The sequence below is a fragment of the Dendrobates tinctorius genome, unplaced genomic scaffold (genome assembly GCF_039654945.1).
Source record: "Dendrobates tinctorius isolate UK_male_01 unplaced genomic scaffold, ASM3965494v1 ptg000241l, whole genome shotgun sequence".
Lineage (NCBI taxonomy): Eukaryota > Metazoa > Chordata > Amphibia > Anura > Dendrobatidae > Dendrobates > Dendrobates tinctorius.
In genome coordinates, this window is record NW_027361908.1 from 248,704 (window position 1) to 268,287 (window position 19,584).

At 45.6% G+C, this 19,584-nt stretch overlaps 1 protein-coding gene across 4 annotated transcripts in view; it reads left to right on the plus strand.

The window, feature by feature from the left end:
* Positions 1–19,584, plus strand: part of TCP11L2 (t-complex 11 like 2) — a 70,178-nt gene that overhangs the window by 36,681 nt on the left and 13,913 nt on the right. For all 4 annotated transcript variants that reach the window (XM_073556881.1, XM_073556882.1, XM_073556880.1 and 1 more), the window contains one exon: positions 9,390–9,610. In XM_073556881.1, the coding sequence (XP_073412982.1) occupies positions 9,390–9,610 (221 nt within the window). The remainder of the gene's footprint in view (positions 1–9,389; positions 9,611–19,584) is intronic.

Sequence of the window (19,584 nt, forward strand, 5' to 3'; positions counted from 1 at the left end):
ACTCTCCCTCCCTTATATATATGGCTCCGCTCCCACTCTCCCTCCCTTGTATATATGGCTCCGCTCCCACTCTCCCTCCCTTGTATATATGGCTCGGCTCCCACTCTCCCTCCCTTGTATATATGGCTCGGCTCCCACTCTCCCTCCCTTGTATATATGGCTCGGCTCCCACTCTCCCTCCCTTGTATATATGGCTCGGCTTCCACTCTCCCTCCCTTGTATATATGGCTCGGCTCCCACTCTCCCTCCCTTGTATATATGGCTCGGCTCCCACTCTCCCTCCCTTGTATATATGGCTCGGCTCCCACTCTCCCTCCCTTGTATATATGGCTCGGCTCCCACTCTCCCTCCCTTGTATATATGGCTCGGCTCCCACTCTCCCTCCCTTGTATATATGGCTCGGCTCCCACTCTCCCTCCCTTGTATATATGGCTCCGCTCCCACTCTCCCTCCCTTGTATATATGGCTCCGCTCCCACTCTCCCTCCCTTGTATATATGGCTCCGCTCCCACTCTCCCTCCCTTATATATATGGCTCCGCTCCCATTCTCCCTCCCCTGTGTATATGGCTCCGCTCCCACTCTCCCTCCCTAGTATATATGGCTCCGCTCCCACTCTCCCTCCCCTGTATATATGGCTCCGCTCCCATTCTCCCTCCCTAGTATATATGGCTCTGCTCCCACTCTCCCTCCCTTGTATATATGGCTCCACTCCCCCTCCCTTGTATATATGGCTCCGCTCCCATTCTCCCTCCCCTGTGTATATGGCTCCGCTCCCATTCTCCCTCCCTTATATTTATGGCTCCGCTCCCATTCTCCCTCCCTTGTATATATGGCTCCGCTCGGCTCCCCCATCCTCCCCCATCATACTTACCCTCACGTCGCTGAACTTCCTTCCCGTCGCTGCACGTCCCTGCATCTCGCGGCGCTTCAGCTTCTTCCTGTGCGGAGCGGTCACGTGATACCGCTCATTAAGGTCCATGAATATGGACGCCACGCCTATGGGAGATGAGTGGCGTCCATATTCATGACCTTAAATGAGCGGTAGCACGTGACCGCTCAGCGCTGGATGAAGCCGCCGCTGGATGAAGCCGCCGCGGGATGCAGGGTGAGTATCAGCTGCTGCACCGCCCCCTGGCTCCCCTTGTGTCCGCGGACCGGCAAGGGCACTGCAACGGCCCGGTGCTGGGCCGCGGACCGGCGGTTGGGGACCCCTGATCTAGAGGGAGCCAAGGTATCCACTTTCCTTTCTCTTTTTCTATACTGTTCATGCCTTCTCTTAAAGTTGTTCTTTCTTAAATTATATACCCTATGATCAGATCTATATTCATCCTCTCTTGAGGAGACAGATGACATAGAAGATGACCTGGAGGTTTCCAGACTGTCTTTATTGATGGTTTGCCACCTATACATGTGGCCATTTTTAAGATCATTCAGATCCCTTTGAAACTTCCTAGCCTTAACATCTTTGACCTCTTTTTCCCCAAATATTTAATTGGGCATCTATTTCCTTGTTAAAGATCTCTACCTCTGATCCAGATAATTTCTCCAGCAACTTAGTACGAATGTGTTCAATTTCCAAGTCTACTTTATCCAGACTCCTTTTATTATTCCCAATAAGTAATTCTATGAGTGATCTCGAGCATGTATTACACACCTCCTCCCATCTCGTACGGAAGGTGGAATCCTCCACTGGGTATGATGGCATGATTCTAACCCTTAGGCCTCGGGGTATAAGATTTTTTGCCAAGTAACTCTCTAATGATGCCTTAGTCCACCACATCCTCGTCCTTTTAACAGGATTTTTATTGAACTCTTGAGGTCCGAGCTTTGCCCACCCTCTGCAGTGCTACTGGATCTACCATCTCCATTAAAAACAGTATCCATAGATGATAAGCGACATCCAGGCATTATCTAGACGTCCTCCTTATATACAGTTCAAGGACGATAGGGTAATACTCAGACCTGATCCGGCGTATTTACCTAAGGTAGTTTCCAGCTTTCATAGGACACAGGAGATAGTCCTTCCATCTTTCCTCCCTAATCCAGCTAATGAGAAGGAAGAGAAACTTCACACCTTGGATGTTAGGAAATGCCTCAGAATATCTGGCAGTTACCGATCCCTGGAAAAAAGATAATGCCCTGTTTGTCTCTCATCAAGGCCCTAGGAAAGGTTGTAGAGCTTCAAAAAGTACACTTGCCAGGTGGGTTAGAGAAGCGATCTCAATAGCATACACCTCAAAAGGCAGGTCGCCACCCCGGAAGCTGAGGGCGCATTCCACCAGAGCCATGGCGACCTCGTGGACCGACAGATCAGAAGTGTCCATTGACCAGATATGTAAGGCGGCTACTTGGTCCTCTCCAAGCACCTTTTATAGTCATTATAGGCTAGACTTGGGTGCTTCCACAGACCTCTCTTTTGGTATAAGGGTACTGCAGGCTGTAGTCCCTCCCTAAATAGTTTTACTCTCTGTAATTCTCTCAGGTGGTGCTGTCATGGACGACCGAATAAAGTCTTAGTTACTCACCGGTTAACGGTGTTTTTCGGAGTCCATGACAGCACCCGTATATTCCCTCCCTTTAGTTTAAATTTGGGTGTGCACTTCTTCCTCTTGTGTGTACACTGGTAAGGAATAGTTGTGTAAAAGTACTGTATATAAATTTTGCCATTAACCATTGTGGTCCTCTTGTGCTCTGTAATCCAACTGATGCGTGGGAGAGGTGCCGCCCTTTTGTATCTGTAGGTTTCCTGTTCCTGAAGGGCGGATCCCCTCTCTCAGGTGGTGCTGTCATGGACTCCGAAAAACACCGTTAACCGGTGAGTAACTAAGACTATTTCAAATAAAAATCTTTTTTTCGAACCTTGTCAATGTCTGGACTAGATTTTAAATCCAGTTGGCAACTCATTTGATTAATAAAATTGAGTTTTCATGGAAAACACAAAATTGTCTTGGTGACCCCAAACTTTTGAATGGTAGTGTGTATTGTGGTATGCAGCGGGCTTAGGAACTGATCCCAGTGCACACACAGCAGGTGCAAGTTGTTATACAGCCAGCACATACCTCTAACAGCAGGAACCGGAGCTAGCTCTGATTGCTGTTCTAACACCTTAATTGTTATGACTGTAACATTTAAGGTGCTGATGGTCTATTCAGACACCTATCAGCCCTCCAGCTGCATGTTTGTGGGATGCCAATGGTTTGGCAAGGCAGTTGGAGAGGGGGTGGCCTGCTGAAGGCTACCACCTTAGTACACCTATGTAGCCCAGTCACAAACTGATCTTCATAGAAGACTTTGTTCTTTTTGTTTGATTGCTTGTTCAGTAATGTAAAATAATTCCAAGTTAGTTTCCTATAGGTACAGAAAAATACAGGGTAAAAAAAATACAAATCATACCCCTTTTTTTCCATTCTACATGACGGCACCACGAGAGAGGGGATCCGCCCTACGAGGACAGGAAACCTTCAAGATAAAAAGGGCGGCTCCTCTCTCCGCATCAGTTGGTTTCCTGTCCTCGATGGGGAACCCTCAAGATGAAAACCTCTTGATGGAAGAAAGAAGAGGATGCCTGGGCCTGGGTCGGGTGATTACTGGCAGGCACCGGTCTGCTACACCCGTCACCAGGTACCGGTAGTCGCCTCGGGGGCCATATATTCCTATGCCCCCCCTCAGCGAGAGCATGGCCACAGCCGGGCATACCCAGGCGAACGGAGGCGAGGAGGTCCAGGGAGGCCACTGATAGTGTCCCTCCCTGTTGACATATAGTGGCCATGCAGCCCGGGAGGCACATCAGTGCCCGGGCAGAAAAGCTCCTCGGAGGCCACAGATTGTGTACCCTCCCTGTGAGCACCAGACACCGGACCCCGCAGCGGAGGTCGTTCCGCACATACCTGCGCCAGAGCAGGGAGATGGGGTCCACCATGCAGGTAAGAGGTGTCCGGGGGTCCCGAAATGCAGGCGCTCACTCGGCCGGGCCGCACCGGGAGGCGCGCGCACTGAGAGCGCGCATCATGGCCGACGAACCGGAAGTAGTGCGGCGACCCGGAAGTAGAGCGGCGCGCACGACACCACGGGGCCTGGGAGAAGCAGAAGGTGCGCACGGTCCCGGGAGGGGCACGGAGCACGCATGTGCGCGCACGCACGTCCACACAGAGGCGCGGCAGGTGCAAGACCAGTTGGTCTAAAAAAAAAAAAAAAGAGACTGCTCTCATTTGGCTCCTGCTAAGCAGCTGGGGGCTGCTATTTAAACCGGTAGTGGCTGGCGTCACTACACCATTACATGGTCAGGTGTGACTGCTCTCAGCACAGGATAGCAGCAGACATATACGGCAGGATGGAGAGCCCCTCGCCAGAGCATATACAACCACCACAGGAAGCGAAGGAAAGGCGGTCAAGCTCACACGAAAAGAGCCAGACACGCCGCAGCAGCAGTGGAAGCCGCTCGGGCAGCGCACGGGCGGATCGTCAACGCAAGAAGGAGGGGTCCCTAGTCTCCTTAGGAGACAGTGAGAAGACCAGTCAGCCTCCAGATCCGGTACCCGTTTTGTGAAAGCGTCCGAGTGGTGAGTGAACTACGAGAAAGTCCAGTACTCTAATGTCTGTTCTCTTTCTCTTGTCTCCTCTCTTCCCTCTCCTCCCTCTCTTACATACATTGGCGGGGTGGAGTATAGAAAGTCCCTAAGAAAAGTAGGGGAAAATCTAAGAATAAAGAATGTGCTTTATGCAAAAGTCCCGTAGGAACAGCCTGGAATAAAAAGTTATGCCAGGAGTGTATTAACAAAACAATAGTGGAGGAGACTCCCTCATTCTCGGATAGTCTGAGGTCCCTAATTCAAACAGAGGTTTGTAAGTCAGTAAGTGCATTACAATCTGCGGACGCAGATAGGAAAACTAGGGGTAGATCCAGCCCCTCAGGGGTCTCTCAAGAAGACTATACAGGATCAGAGGAGGACTCAGATAAAACGCACTATTCAGATAGTAGCTCAGATGGGGAAGATACGTTCCCAGTAGAATCTACGGATGAACTTATTAAAGCAATCAGATCTACCATGGGGCTGGTAGAGGAGCGAGCAAAAAAGACAGCCCAAGAACTCATGTTCAGTGGACTACAAAAGAAAAAGCGTAAGACCTTCCCTATTAATGAGCAAATAGAAGAGCTCATAAAACGCGAATGGGAAAAACCAGAGAAAAAGTCCCAGATATCTAATTCTCTGAAGAGGAGGTATCCCTTTGAGGAAGTGGCATCCTCATCCTGGGATAGGGCTCCCAAAATCGATGTAGCAATATCAAAAGTCGCCAGGAAAACCTCCCTACCCTTTGAGGATCTGGGGTTTCTGAAAGAACCGCTGGACCGGAAGACTGACAATTGCCTTAAGACAGCCTGGGAAACCTCGGCTGGGGCGCTAAGACCGGCTATCTCAGCTACGTGTGTGGCTAGGTCTCTAAAGATATGGGTAGACAACTTGGAGGATCAACTAGAACGTGGAGTTCCCAGAGAGTCAATTCTGGAAGCATTACCGGCTATTAGAGCGGCGGCAGACTTTCTCGCAGAGGCTTCTGCAGACTCGGCCAGACTAGCAGCAAAGTCAGCAGCCTTAACCAATGTAGGACGGCGCGCAGTATGGCTAAAATGCTGGCCGGGGGACACTCAGGCAAAGATGAAACTGTGCTCTCTGCCATGTGAGGGAAATTTCTTGTTCGGACCTGCATTGGATGACGTATTGGAAAAAGCGGGTGATACAAAGAAAAATTTTCCAAAACAACCATTTCAAGCGTTTCGGCGCTCCTTTCAGAGGGGCCGAAAATTCAGAAAGCAACAATTCAGAGATCAAGACAAAAACAATTCTGACAGGCGATACAGAGGAGGGAGAGGCTTCTATTTCGGCAAGCCCTCCAGGGAAGCCAAAAAACCCTCCCAGTGACGGTCCTTCTCAGGTGGGGGGAAGGCTCTCTCACTTCCTCCCAGCCTGGAAGAGAATCTCATCCAGCACCTGGATCCGACAGATAGTAGGGTCAGGTCTGGAATTAAAGTTCCACCATTGGCCACCACAAAAATTCATTCAGACTCCAGTGCAATCTTCTCAAGAAAGACAAGAGAGTCTGGAAGAGGAGGTATTGTCACTCATACAGAAACTCGTACTGGAAGAAGTTCCGGAAAAAGAAAAAAAGGAAGGCTTTTACTCCCCCCTATTTCTAATAAAGAAACCAGACAATTCCTGGAGGACAATTATAAATCTGAAAGGCCTCAACAGATATTTGATAGTCCCATCATTCAAGATGGAAACCATAAGATCTGCAGTGAAACTCCTCTTTCCTCGGTGTTACATGGCGGTCCTGGATCTCAAGGATGCTTACTATCATGTCCCGATCCGGCAGCAAGACCGCAAATATCTCAGGGTGGCAGTCCAGATAAAATCTCAGTGGCATCACTTTCAATACAGGGCTCTGCCCTTTGGGGTAGCAATAGCCCCCCGGGTCTTCACGAAATTAATTGCGGAGGTCTCGGCACATCTCAGGGAAAAAGATGCCCTGGTAATACCATATCTGGACGACTTCCTGATAGTGGGGAGAGATTTCTCTCACTGTCAGGAACAAGTCAAGATAGTGATGGAGACACTTCAGACTCTGGGTTGGCAGCTGAACCTCAAAAAATCCAAACTGGAACCAACTATGATCCAGAATTTTTTGGGCCTAACAATAGACTCGGTGATGCAGGAATGTCGCCTCCCAGAGGAAAAAGAAGAAAAAATCAAAAACCTAATCAGGACAACATTAAGAAAGCCAGTAATGACTCTGAGGAAAGCCATGTCAGTGTTGGGATCCCTAACTTCCTGCATACCAGCACGAAAGGGCGCTGGAAGGTTTACTGACACACCTGACAGGACATCACGTGAAAGTCCTATCAGACAATTGTACAGCAGTAGCATATGTGAACCATCAGGGGGGCACCCGTTCTCGGTCATTAATGAAAATAGCGGGAAGAATACTGACTCTAGCGGAACGTCAGTTTCTCTCATTATCGGCCCTGCATATCCGAGGTGTGGACAACCTGAAGGCAGACTTTCTGAGCAGGAACCGGTTGAAGCAAGGCGAATGGTGCCTAAAAGAGTCCATTTTTCAACGGATTATGCTTATGTGGGGGAAACCCATAATAGATCTCTTCGCCTCAAAAACCAACAGAAAGGTTCAAAAGTTCTGCTCTCTAAGTCCAGCAGACATGCCACTGGCGGTAGACGCCTTCAGGATAAAATGGACATCAGGTCTCCTGTACGCCTTCCCCCCGATATGCCTCATTCCGTTAGTCCTGAAGAAGATCAGGGAGGACCGAGCCAGAGTAATTATGATAGCTCCCTTTTGGCCAAAAAGGCTGTGGTTCTACTGGCTAAGAGTGATGTCGGTGACAGACCCATGGGTACTCCCAGAGGACCACGACCTCCTAACACAGGGTCCCTTCAATCACCCTCCGAACTCCAGGTTGCATTTGACAGCCTGGAATTTGAAAGGTCACTGTTAGAGAAAAAAGAGTTTTCACAAAGGTTAATTTCCACCCTAATCAGTAGCAGAAAGCCAGTGACTACAAAAATATACGGGAGAATATGGAGAAAATTTTTGTCCACCTCAGGCCCAATACGGGAGGGAGAAGTACCGGTGAGGGCAGTGCTAGAGTTTCTGCAAAGGGGTTTAGACTTGGGCTTAGCTGTCAGCACCCTCAAAGTACACGTTTCAGCCCTGGCAGCATTATTCAACTATGACCTAGCAAATGATAGATGGGTGGCCAGGTTTATCCGGGCCTGTACTAGGGCTAACTCTGTCCCATCTCCTAAACCTCCTCCCTGGGATCTAAACTTAGTCCTATCATCTCTAACAGAAAGTCCATTTGAACCACTAGACATGACATCAGATAAAGTGTTAACTTTAAAAACGGCCTTATTAGTGGCACTTACATCGGCACGTAGGGTGGGGGACTTACACGCACTGTCAGCAGACCCGCCATACACTCAGGTTATGGACGATAGAGTTGTCTTAAGATTAGACCCAGCATACCTCCCTAAGGTAGTGTTGAAATTCCACAGAGCTCAGGAAGTAGTCTTGCCATCCTTTTGTCCTAACCCCGGTAACAAGAAGGAGGAGAGGCTACATTGCTTAGATGTTAGGAGATGTATCCTACAATATTTAGAGATGACAAAACCCTGGAGGAAACAGAGGGCCCTATTTGTTTCATACCAGGGGGCAAGGAAGGGCCTTAAAGCCTCTAAGCAAACTATAGCTAGATGGGTGAGAGAGGCCATCATACTAGCATATGGTAGTGCAGGCAGGGCTGTTCCAGAGGGCCTAAAAGCCCATTCCACGAGGGCCATGGCAACGTCCTGGGCGGAGAGAGCGGACGCCTCCATCGACCAAATCTGTAAGGCGGCCGCTTGGTCCTCTCCGTCTACCTTTTTCAAACATTATAGATTAGACCTATCTGCTACCTCTGATCTCACATTCGGGAGAAGAGTGTTACAGGCAGTGATCCCCCCCCTAAAAGAGAATACAAATCTCTAACTCTCTCGTGGTGCCGTCATGTAGAATGGAAAAACGCGGGTATTACATACCTGGTAATGTGTTTTTTTCATGAGACATGACGGCACCCTTATATTCCCGCCCTATTAGTTGGGTGTTTCGTTAGTATTATACACTCCCTTGGTGTTGGAAATTTAACAGTATTAAAGTTGTATTATTTATGTGTACACTAACCTGCGGAGTTCCTCTCGTGCTCTGTAAAACAACTGATGCGGAGAGAGGAGCCGCCCTTTTTATCTTGAAGGTTTCCTGTCCTCGTAGGGCGGATCCCCTCTCTCGTGGTGCCGTCATGTCTCATGAAAAAACACATTACCAGGTATGTAATACCCGTGTTTCCCTCATTTTTAACAATGAAGTAAAAAAAAATTATAAAAGTTAGTACGGTATAAGCAATATTGCTGCATGCATTAAAGTCAGACCTATAAAAGCTATGAAGCTGATCCAATATAGTGTATGCATTATATTAAAATTCATCTGCAAAAAAAGCTTTTTTTTTCTCTTTTTGGGTGCTACTTTTTCCCATTTACATAATGAAATGTGTATGACTTTGGTATCATTGTAATCATGCTGTCACGTCATTTTTATCACACAATGAAATCTGTAAAAAAAAAAAAAAAAAAAATGTTTTTTTTCTGTTTTTTTACCATTTCATTACAACTGGGGGGAGAAACTCCCTTACTACATTTATATGGTAAAATTATCTGTCACTGAAAGTTACAATTTGCCTCATAAAAAAAAAACAAAAAAAAAACAACTGCCTGCATCCTTAAGGGATTATGGGCGTATATGGAGATCTATGTGCACAAATGTAATATTGTCTGTATTGCAGATTTTACTTTCCTTCTTGACTCCTGGTACAAACAGACTTCGGACCCAAATCTGTGAGGTTCTAGACGTGGATCTAATAAGACAACAGGCAGAACACCATGCTGTTGATATTCCGAAGCTTGGCAGTTATATCATCAATATAATGTCCAAGTTATGTGCCCCTGTGAGAGATGAAGATGTGAAGAAGCTCAAGGCCAGTGGAGACATTGTACAAATGCTTAGGTTAGTGTATATTCTTCTTTTTAGATTTCCAACATCTGCATATATTGTGTTTTTATGACCCAAGCAACACCACTGACTTTGGGCAACACCATTTTTGACGTTCAGACTGTCGCCCCGCTGGTTTGATTCTGCAGAAGGCGCCCTTCTGGTAGCTTTACTTGTCTCCTGTGCTAGTTTGTATCCATTTTACTTGTTATGTTCTGAGGAGAATCTAGATATGACCCTGATTTAGAATTTAGTTCAAGTTGTCCGTCTTGGCGTTCCTATAAATATGACTTGGTAGTTTTATCATATCAAGGGATCGTTCCATTAGCATGTATGGACATCATATGAATTCCCACAATGTAACATTACATATCTGCCTGCAGTTTCCTTCAGTGTTGATTTGGTAGAAGCATGACTTGGCTAAAACGCTGCAGACTGGCCTTCAATAACTAAAAGGGATGTCTAGATAAGACAGACCCCTTTTAGGTGGCTCAGATGCAAATCCACAGCAGTCCGACAAGTAATTGTCCCATGGTGCTGATAACGCTTATCACACTACTTCAACCACTACTGCTCTGTGGCTGCAGTCCGACAGGTACTCGTAAGGGTTCATTCAGATGTTGGAGATTCTTCAGTGTTTGTATGCCAAAACCAGGTGTCGAATATACAGGGAAACTGTAATTGAAAGATTGACGCCTGTTCTGTGTTTTGGAGCCCCTCCTGAATTTGGCATGCTATTACTGATGAGAAATCGCTGACGTGTGAATGAGACCTAACTGTGGTCTATGTAGTTGCAGTCTTGATGCTAAAGATTGTACAGGATTAGAATACCATGGCTTCTTTCAAGTGTTTCACGCCTGCCCACAGGTTGTGTTTGGAAACCATTTCTACAAGCTATGTATGGTATTGCAGTGCTGCTTAATTCACCTACAGGGAGTCTGTCAGCACAGAATGACTGTTTAAACCAAGTTTAGGCGCTCGGTGCACCCTTGGTGTGACCAAAGATTTATGTGCATCTTCCCACCTGCTTGTTTTCCCTTTACCTCCACCCCTCCCCCTCTTCTTTGTTCATTCTGGCTTTATAGATGGAAACCAAATAGGTGGGAAGTTGCACGTAAATGATTGGTCACTTGCTTTAATAAAAGCTGAGCTCAATACAAGGCACTCCTTTATGGACGTGTGTGGTGCTGCTTTTGGAGAAACAAGCTGTTTTGTTTGTTTTTTTTGTTTTTTTATTGAAGATCTACATAAGAACAAACACATTTCCCATGTCCATAAACAGGAGTACACTTGGTTATTACATTGGTTTCCAAAATTAAAAGCAACAATGTATGAATTAGTAGTGTTAATTCCATGTGTGGTCATTAACCATCCAGCAATGTTACACTGTGGCTTTATATTTCACATACCTCATACTTACCTCCATACAAACCAGTCAGTGCACCCTTTTCCTATGCTTTGCGTACTTTCTCGTGGAGGGGCCTCTATTAACTCTGTATGGGCTTTGCACTGGCAGTTTATTTTTTGCACTTTGCACTTTTTTTGCCGATCGCACACAAGCTTGTGTGCCACTGATAGGGCGTTTCTCTTTGGCTATGTTTGAACCCCTTCATGACCCAGCCTATTTTGACCTTAATGACCTGGCCATTATTTTGCAATTCTGACCAGTGTCCCTTTATGAGGTAATAACTCAGGAACGCTTCAACGGATCCTAGCGATTCTGAGATTGTTTTTTCATGACATACTGGGCTTCATGTTAGTGGTAAATTTAGGTCGATAATTTTTGCTTTTATTTGTGAAAAAAATCAGAAACTTGGTAAAAATTTAGAAAATTTCGCAATTTTGAATTTTTATTCTGTTAAACCAGAGAGTTATGTGACACAAAGTGGTTACTAAATAACATTTCCCACATGTCTACTTTACATCAGCACAATTTTGGAAACAAATTTTTTTTTTTTGTTAGGAAGTTATAAAGGTTAAAAGTTGACCAGCGATTTTCTCATTTTTACAACAAAATTTACAAAACCATTTTTTTAGGGACCACCTCACATCTGAAGTCACTTTGAGGGGTCTATATGGCAGAAAATACCCAAAAGTGACACCATTCTAAAAACTGCACCCATCAAGCTACTCAAAACTACATTCAAGAAGATTATTAACCCTACAGGTGTTTCACAGGAACTAAAGCAACGTGGAAAGAAAAAAATGGATATTTTAATTTTTACAACAAAAATTTTCTTTTAGCATCAATTTTTTTCATTTTCACATGGGCAACACGATAAAATGGATCCTAAAATTTGTTGGGCAATTTCTCCTGAGTACACCGATGCCTCATATGTGGTCATAAACCACTGTTTGGGTGCACGGCAGGGCTCAGAAGGGAAGGAGCGCCATTTGACTTTTTGAATGGAAAACATGCTGGAATATTTAGCGGTTGCCATGTTGCGTTTGGAGAGCCCCTGTGTGCCTAAACTTTGGAGCTCCCCCACAAGTGACCCCATTTTGGAAACTAGACCCCCCCCCCCCCCCAAGGAACTTATCTAGATGCATAGTGATCACTTTGAACCCCCCAGGTGCTTCACAAATCGGTTAAAAAAAAGTACTTTTTCACAAAAATTTTCTTTTGGCTTCAGTTTTTTCATTTTCACATGGGCAACAGGATAAAATGGATCCTAAAATTTGTTGGGTAATTTCTCCTGAGTGCACAGATACCTCATATGTGGTCATAAACCACTGTTTGGGCGCACGGCAGGGTCTGTAAATGAAGGAGCGCTATTTGACTTTTTGAATGGAACATTAGCTCCAATCATTATCGGACACCATGTCACGTTTGGAGAGCCCCCGTGTGCCTAAACTGTGAAAAACCCCCCATAAGTGACACCATTTTGGAAACTAGACCCCTTATGGAACTTATCTAGATGTGTAGTGAGCACTTTGAACCCCCAGGTACTTCACAGAAGTTTATAACGCAGAGCAGTGAAAAGAAAAAATTAATTTTTTTTCCTCCAAAAATGATTTTTTTAGCACGCTATTTTTCATTTTCACAAGGGTAACAGGAAAAATTGGACCACAAAAGTTGTTGTGCAATGTGTTCTGAGTATACCGATACCCCATATGTGGGGGGGAACTGCTGTTTGGGCGCGCGGCAGGGCTCCGAAGGGAAGGAGAACCATTTGACTTTTTGAAATGAAAATTACCTCTAATCGTTAGCAGACACCATGTCGTGTTTGGAGAGCCCCTGTGTGCCTAAACATTGGAGCTCCCCCACAAATAACCCCATTTTGGAAACTAGATCCCCTAAGGAACTTATGTAGATGCATAGTGAGCACTTTGAACCCCCAAGTGCTTCACAAAAGTTTATAACGCAGTGCCGTGAAAATAAAAAAATATATTTTTTTCCTCCAAAAAATTATTTTTTAGTGTGCAACTTTTTTATTTTCACAAGGGTACCAGGAGAAATTGGACCCCAAAAGTTGTTGTCCAGTTTGTCCTGAGTACGCTGGTACCCCATATGTGGGGGGGACCACTGTTTGGGCACACGTCGGGGCTCGGAAGAGAAGTAGTGACATTATGAAATGCTGACTTTGATGGAATGGTCTGCGGGCGTCATGTTACATTTGCAGAGCCCCTGGTGTGCCTAAACTGTAGAACCCCCCCCCCACACACACACACACAAGTGACCCCATTTTGGAAATTAGACCCCCAAAGGAACTTAACTAGATGGGTGGTGAGCACTTTGAACCCCCAAGTGCTTCACAGAAGTTTATAACGCAAAGCTGTGAAAATAAAAAATCATTTTTTCCTTAAAAACCCTAGCCCTAGTTCCAACCCTAGCCCTAGTTCCAACCCTAATGGAAAAATAAAAATAATTTCTTTATTTTATTAGTTGATCCTGCCTGTGGGGGTGATAAACGGGGGGTTTATTTACTTTTCATTCTATTTTTATCACTGTGAGAGTTTCACAGTGATCAAAATGAATGAAGGGAAATTGCAGCCGGCGGGCGCACTGCGAATGCGCCTGCCATTTTCCAAGATGGCGGCGCCCATGAAGCAGGACCGCGGGACACCGGGAGGCGAAGAGGGACATCGGAGGTATCGGGGGGGATGCCGCCATCAGTCGGTATCTGGGGCCGGTCGGCCCCGTGAGTCGATTTGGGGGGGGGGGGGGGGGGGTCGGATCACGGTCTCCAGCCATGGCCGATGCTACTGCAGCATCGGTCATGGCTGGATTGTAATATTTCATCAATTTTCATTGCTGAAATATTACTATCGCTCTGATTGGCTGTTGAAAGTGAAACAGCCAATCAGAGCTATCGTAGCCACGTGGGGACGAAGCCATGCCCCCTGTGGTGAAGAACAAAACCCCCTGTATCTGCGGGTCGGGTGACCTTTCAGTGACCTAGGTCACCCGACCCGCAGGGGGACTTTAAGGTCATGACGCCACATAGGCGTCATGGGTCGTTTTGGCACGACTTTTCATGACGCCTATGTGGCGTCAAAGGTCGTGAAGGGGTTAAAATAGTATTATTAGTTAGCACTTGGCACTTTATTAATTGATATTTTGTATATTTTAATACAGTGCTTTAGGCATATGTGTAATCTTTATTGCTTCCACTTTTTTTTTTTTTTTTCTCTGAGGTTTTTGCTCCATGAGCATTAGTTTTTTTTTGTTTTTTTTTATTATTATTATTATTCTGATGTTGACATTGATGTGAATTTTCATTTGGCACTTTTTTCTAATGTCGCTGCTAAACTTGTTTTGTGCTCTTGGTGCATGTTTAATTATACTTTTCTGGTCTTGTTGATATTTTCTGCATTATTGCAACATATTGTTAATACCTGTCCCTGTTTAACTGGTGTCCAGCAGTTTGTTATTTTATGTTTAATTCTAGTGGATGATTTAATAAAATTCTATTATCAAAAGGATTATACTCTTTGGTGGTAGTTTGTCACCCTCCCCGCCGCCTCTGATACTTACCGGCGCGCTCCTGCTCCCCAACGCGTCCCCGCTCCTGACATCTGGGGCTCTCTGCGTCGGCTCTGCGCGCCTGCGCCGGACACCTTCCCCGGCGCTCGGACCTCTGGGAGCTGTGACGCGGTGGCTCTGCCCCCAATATGGCGGCACCCACCGGGTACTTCAGCACGGCATCAAGCCAGGTAAGACGCCTGACTATCACCTGCTGTGACGCTGTCCCTGCACTTGCATTACCCTGTCCTCAGGCCCTGAACCCTCGGGGCTTTCACCCTTTGATCTGCCTGCGCTGCCTCTGGTAGCCTCCGTGTTCGTGTACCTGTTTCCGTACTCTGTGTCTCGGTCTTGTCCCTGTGTGCCTCTTCCTGGCTGGCCACCCCGGCTATCTGTCTGAGCGCCCCTGTGTTTCATTGTCCCTGTTCACCTTGCCTGAACCCCCTATCTGTATGGTAGTTACCTCTCTTCCTCTCTCCCACAGCCTCCGTTGGTCTCCAGTGCTCCCGTTCCCGCTTGCCTCCCTTTCTCCATGGTCCCTTAAGTCCTGTGTGCATCTGCGTCCCGTATTCCTCGCCTCTGTCTCCCTGGTATTTAGCCCTGGTCGCCCGTTTGGCTCCGGCTGTCGCAGTTCCATCCCTTGCGGGCCTGCCCCTAACACTCCCTGTATACGGTGGTTCCACCTGGCCCGCTCGTCCTCGGGGGCTCTGGAGCCTTGACCCAGAGGGTCCACTTCCAGGTTCCCATCGTATTCCCACACCGTTATATTCATATACTCCCTCCCTTTCTGTTGTCAAATATATTAACGAGTTTTTTTGTCCTTAGTACTTAATCTGGGATTTTTTTTTTTGTGCTTAATAATGCCCATAATTGTTGTTGTGGAGTGTATTCTTATTGCTAAAGCAGATAGGGCAGCCCTGCTTCGTCCCCCTTCCAAGGGGGAAGGAATTGGATGAAATGTTATTGACTATTAATTGAGCTGTAGGGGCTGTAAACAACATGTGGACCCATTTGGTGAATTTAGGACCAAATGCGAATTTCTGGAGGTATGTGGACAAAGGCCAGTCTACAGCGTCAAAAGCCTTAGCTGCATCAAGTGAAGCCAGGGCCCACTCATTATCTTGTATCGGTGAGCTATATTGTACAATGGCCTTAAATGCTGGTACATTTCCCTGGCATGAATCCAGTCTGATCTGGATGTATAATTTCGAGAATGACTCTATTTAGTCTAGTGGCTAGGATTTTTGTGAGTAACTTGTTATCTACGTCTACTAACTAATTGGATGGTATGATCCACATTCTAGCGGGTCTTTACCTTTTTTTAAGAACTATTATGTTTGCCTCATAAAAGGAGTTTGGTAAGCGTTCCCCTTGTTTGGTCTGCTCGAAGGCATGCAATAAAAGGGGGGCTAGAGTATCTTGGTATTTGCTGTATAACTCAATGGGAAAACCATCTGGACCCGGTGCCTTTCCCTTAGCTATGTCTTTAATGGCAGTAATTATCTCATCCAATGTAAAATCTGCCTCCAGGATGGATTGCTGGGAATCGCAAGTCTGACAAGTATGAGAGGCAGTGTGCGGCGTTATAGTCGCTTTTGGATTGATATAGTGATTTATAGTAATCATGAAATTGAGTGAGTTTGTCTTCAGCGGAAATGGCTATAGTGCTGTCTGGCCTCCTAATTTAAAGTATGGTGTTAGATGCATTATGTTGATGGGCCATGTAAGCCAGTAACTTGCTAGATTGGGTACCCAATTCAAAGTAGGATTGCCTTGTGAAGAATAATTTCCATTTGTACACATAACACCTAGAAGTTAAATCCAATTTATGAGAGCAGAGCCACTCTGACCTGTTGCCACTCGAGGGCTCCGCAATATACTGTATTTTCAGATTCTTTTACTTTAACCTCTATTTCTGCATCTTCCCTGGATGTGACTCTCCTTAACGTATGAGATTGTAGATGAGACCGCCCCTTAGATATGCTTTCAATATGTCCCAGAATAAGTTGGCATTATGGGGTTAAGTATGTGTTGATGTAAAACAGTCTAGTTGTGCAATTGTTCCGTCATATGGGCCAATTAATTTAAGCCAGAATGAAATTAATTTCCATAATGGTCTGCAAGTGATACAGCCAAACTTGAGTTAACACCACCGGGTTGTGGTCTGACACTACTCTGCCTCCATGTTCTACTTTATCTACCCATAACTCTAAGTTATTAGAGCCAAATATATAGTCCAGACGTGACAAGGTGCGTCTGGTAGAGGAGTGACCGGTGTATTCTCTTATGCTAGGGTGTCTCCATTTCCACAGGTCTATCCAACCATTCCCTTCCATATATGCAGCCATGTTGGTGGGAGTAGGTGTCGTTGAAGTGTCGCCAGTATTTAGTTGTAGTCTATCTAGGGTGTTATCTATTATGAGGTTAAAATCGGCCATGCATAGTTTATATGTCTCTGGGTAGTTCAGCACAAAGCTCACAGCTTTTTTTACAATGCTTATATTGGCTGATGGTTGATTATATATACAGAGAATAACACAATTTTTAGAATTAATACTTGCATGGACAAATACAAAGTGTCCCTCCGGGTCTCTATGGGAGGCTTTAACCTCCCATCTTACTGACTTGTGTAGAAGAAGAGATACCCCTCTTGAATAGCTCGTGTGGAAGGAGTGTAAAGACTAGTGATGAGCGAGTGTGCTCGTTGCTCGGGTGTCCTCCGAGTATTTTGGCGTGCTCGGAGATTTAGTTTCTGTCCCCGTAGCTGCATGATTTGCGGCTGCAAGACAGGCTGAATACATGTGAGGAATGCCTTTTTGTTAGGGAATCCTCATCTGTATTCAGGCTAACAAAAAGGCATTCCACACATGTATTCAGCCTGTCGAGCAGTCACAAATCATGCAGCTACGTCGACACAAACTAAATCTCCGAGCACGCCAAAATAGTCAGACACCCGAGCATGCTTGGGAAAACCCGAGCAACGAATATACTCGCTCTTCACTAGTAATGACCACTGCACTCATGGCTTATGGATCCATTTGGCTTTATCTCTAGTGAGGTGAGTCTCTACCAGGGCGGTTATGAGGGGGGAATATTTCTTTACCTGCGAGAAAACTTTGATTCTTTTCCGTGGGGATTTTAGGCCCCTTACATGCTATGTCATACATACTAGCTGCGAACCCATTACCTTTCTGATGCTATGTTTTCCTGATACTGGATAGCCTCTTTTTAGTGAAAATGAGAACAAAAGTCTTGAGTAATAGTAAAAGCTGTATTGTGCACGTAAATCAAAATTAATAAATAAAACACAATTGCCTGCACCCTACTGCTTTTTAAATGAGTGTATTTTGATGTGTGTAATGTTCTGATAAAAGAACGGTCAGCGCATTTACAAAGTAACTACAGAGTTCCCTCCAGGGATTCCAGTGTCAATGCTGATCCAGGGAAAGTAGGTTTGCTTCTGGGTTAGTGGCTCCATATATCTACAGGCTGAACGTTGCAGCTGCCTGAAGGTCAAGTCTGGAAGCTTAAGTGCAGTTATTAATAGTACCGCACTCGTCCGTGTATAAAAGGAGTGCCAGAAGGGCTGCTCTGGTATGTGTGTGTGTGAAGCTAGTTCACTGGCTGTTTCTGTCTCTATAATTGGCTAGTATTTTGTGACATATTTTATTTTTACAACCTTCACAATTTAAAGGGACAGGAACTGGAGTTATTTACTGCTAGATTTAAAGGGTCGTCCTTTCCAGAAACTTATGGCTATATTCTCAATTATTTGTCAAAAAAAAAAAAAAGAAAAAAAAGAGTCCTACTTTGGGTCCAGCGCTACGTCTTTGGCTACAGAAGTGACATCTCATGAATAACCGCTACAGGCAATAGCTGAGCTCGGCAGTTTGTGACATCTACACTGGCAGAGCCACTGAGCCCAGTGATTGGCTGCAGCGGAATCGTCATCTGGCACCAAGCTACAGCCATGGTGGAGACATAGCACTGGACCCCAGGTGGATAATCACACACACACGTACATAACTGAGCCGATAGACAAAAGGTTCTTGAAATAGGACAACCACTTTCTTCTTTCACAAATCTGTCATGATTGATCCTATAATACAGCATGGCGGAGGGGATCAGATTGCCCAAACGTAAACCTGTGGTTAGTCAGACCTGACAATGTGCCATTAGTTGTATTCATGTAAGTTCTACTTCTATTAGTGACGTCCCTGTCACTAGCGCGGCCTGTAATACTTTTGAGAGGTTAAAAATCTATAACTTGGGCCCTGACTACTTCTTTCTTTCATCATACATTCAAACATGAATAAAGGTAAAAAACCTAGCAGTAGATACTCTATATGTTGGCCTCCCTCTGAACTGAAGGCTCAGATACCATTTCTACAACCTTTTAAAAGACAGGCTAGTTTTAGTGATTTGTAAAGGTCTAAGTGGTATACTTTCCTCCTTGCGGTGAAGGCCAAGCTAGCATTCTGACTCCTATGGGTCCGGCAGTGTTCCCTGGGAGAGGGGTATATAATTTGCTTGGCCTGTCTACCTATGCCAGCCTGACTCTCCACGGAGGAAATCTGTACCTCCATAGACCTCTGTCAGACAATTAATCTCGCAAACAAGTGTTTTCCTGTGGACTGTCGAGTGAAACCAACCCTGAAGCCGCTGTCTGCAGATGACTATTTCAGAAGTTAAAGACAGGTTTAACTTGAAGTATCGTTGTTGATCAATTATACATTCTCTGTCCCTAGATGATTTATAAATCTTCATACCATTGGTTGTGAAAAAAGCATCCAGCTTCTTCTTAAATGCTGATGGGGTGTCTGCCATTACTACCTTTTGAGGTGGGCTACTTTCCTTTCTGAAGAAGACACTGCTTCGGCTGACTATTCTAAGTCATGCAGCAAGGTTTGTTATAGGGTCAGCATTAACCTGTAGGGCTCGTTCACATTTAACACGGCAGAGTGCTATTCAATGTTTTATTGCATAGAACTCGAACCAGTATTTCAGGGGAGGACATACCGCA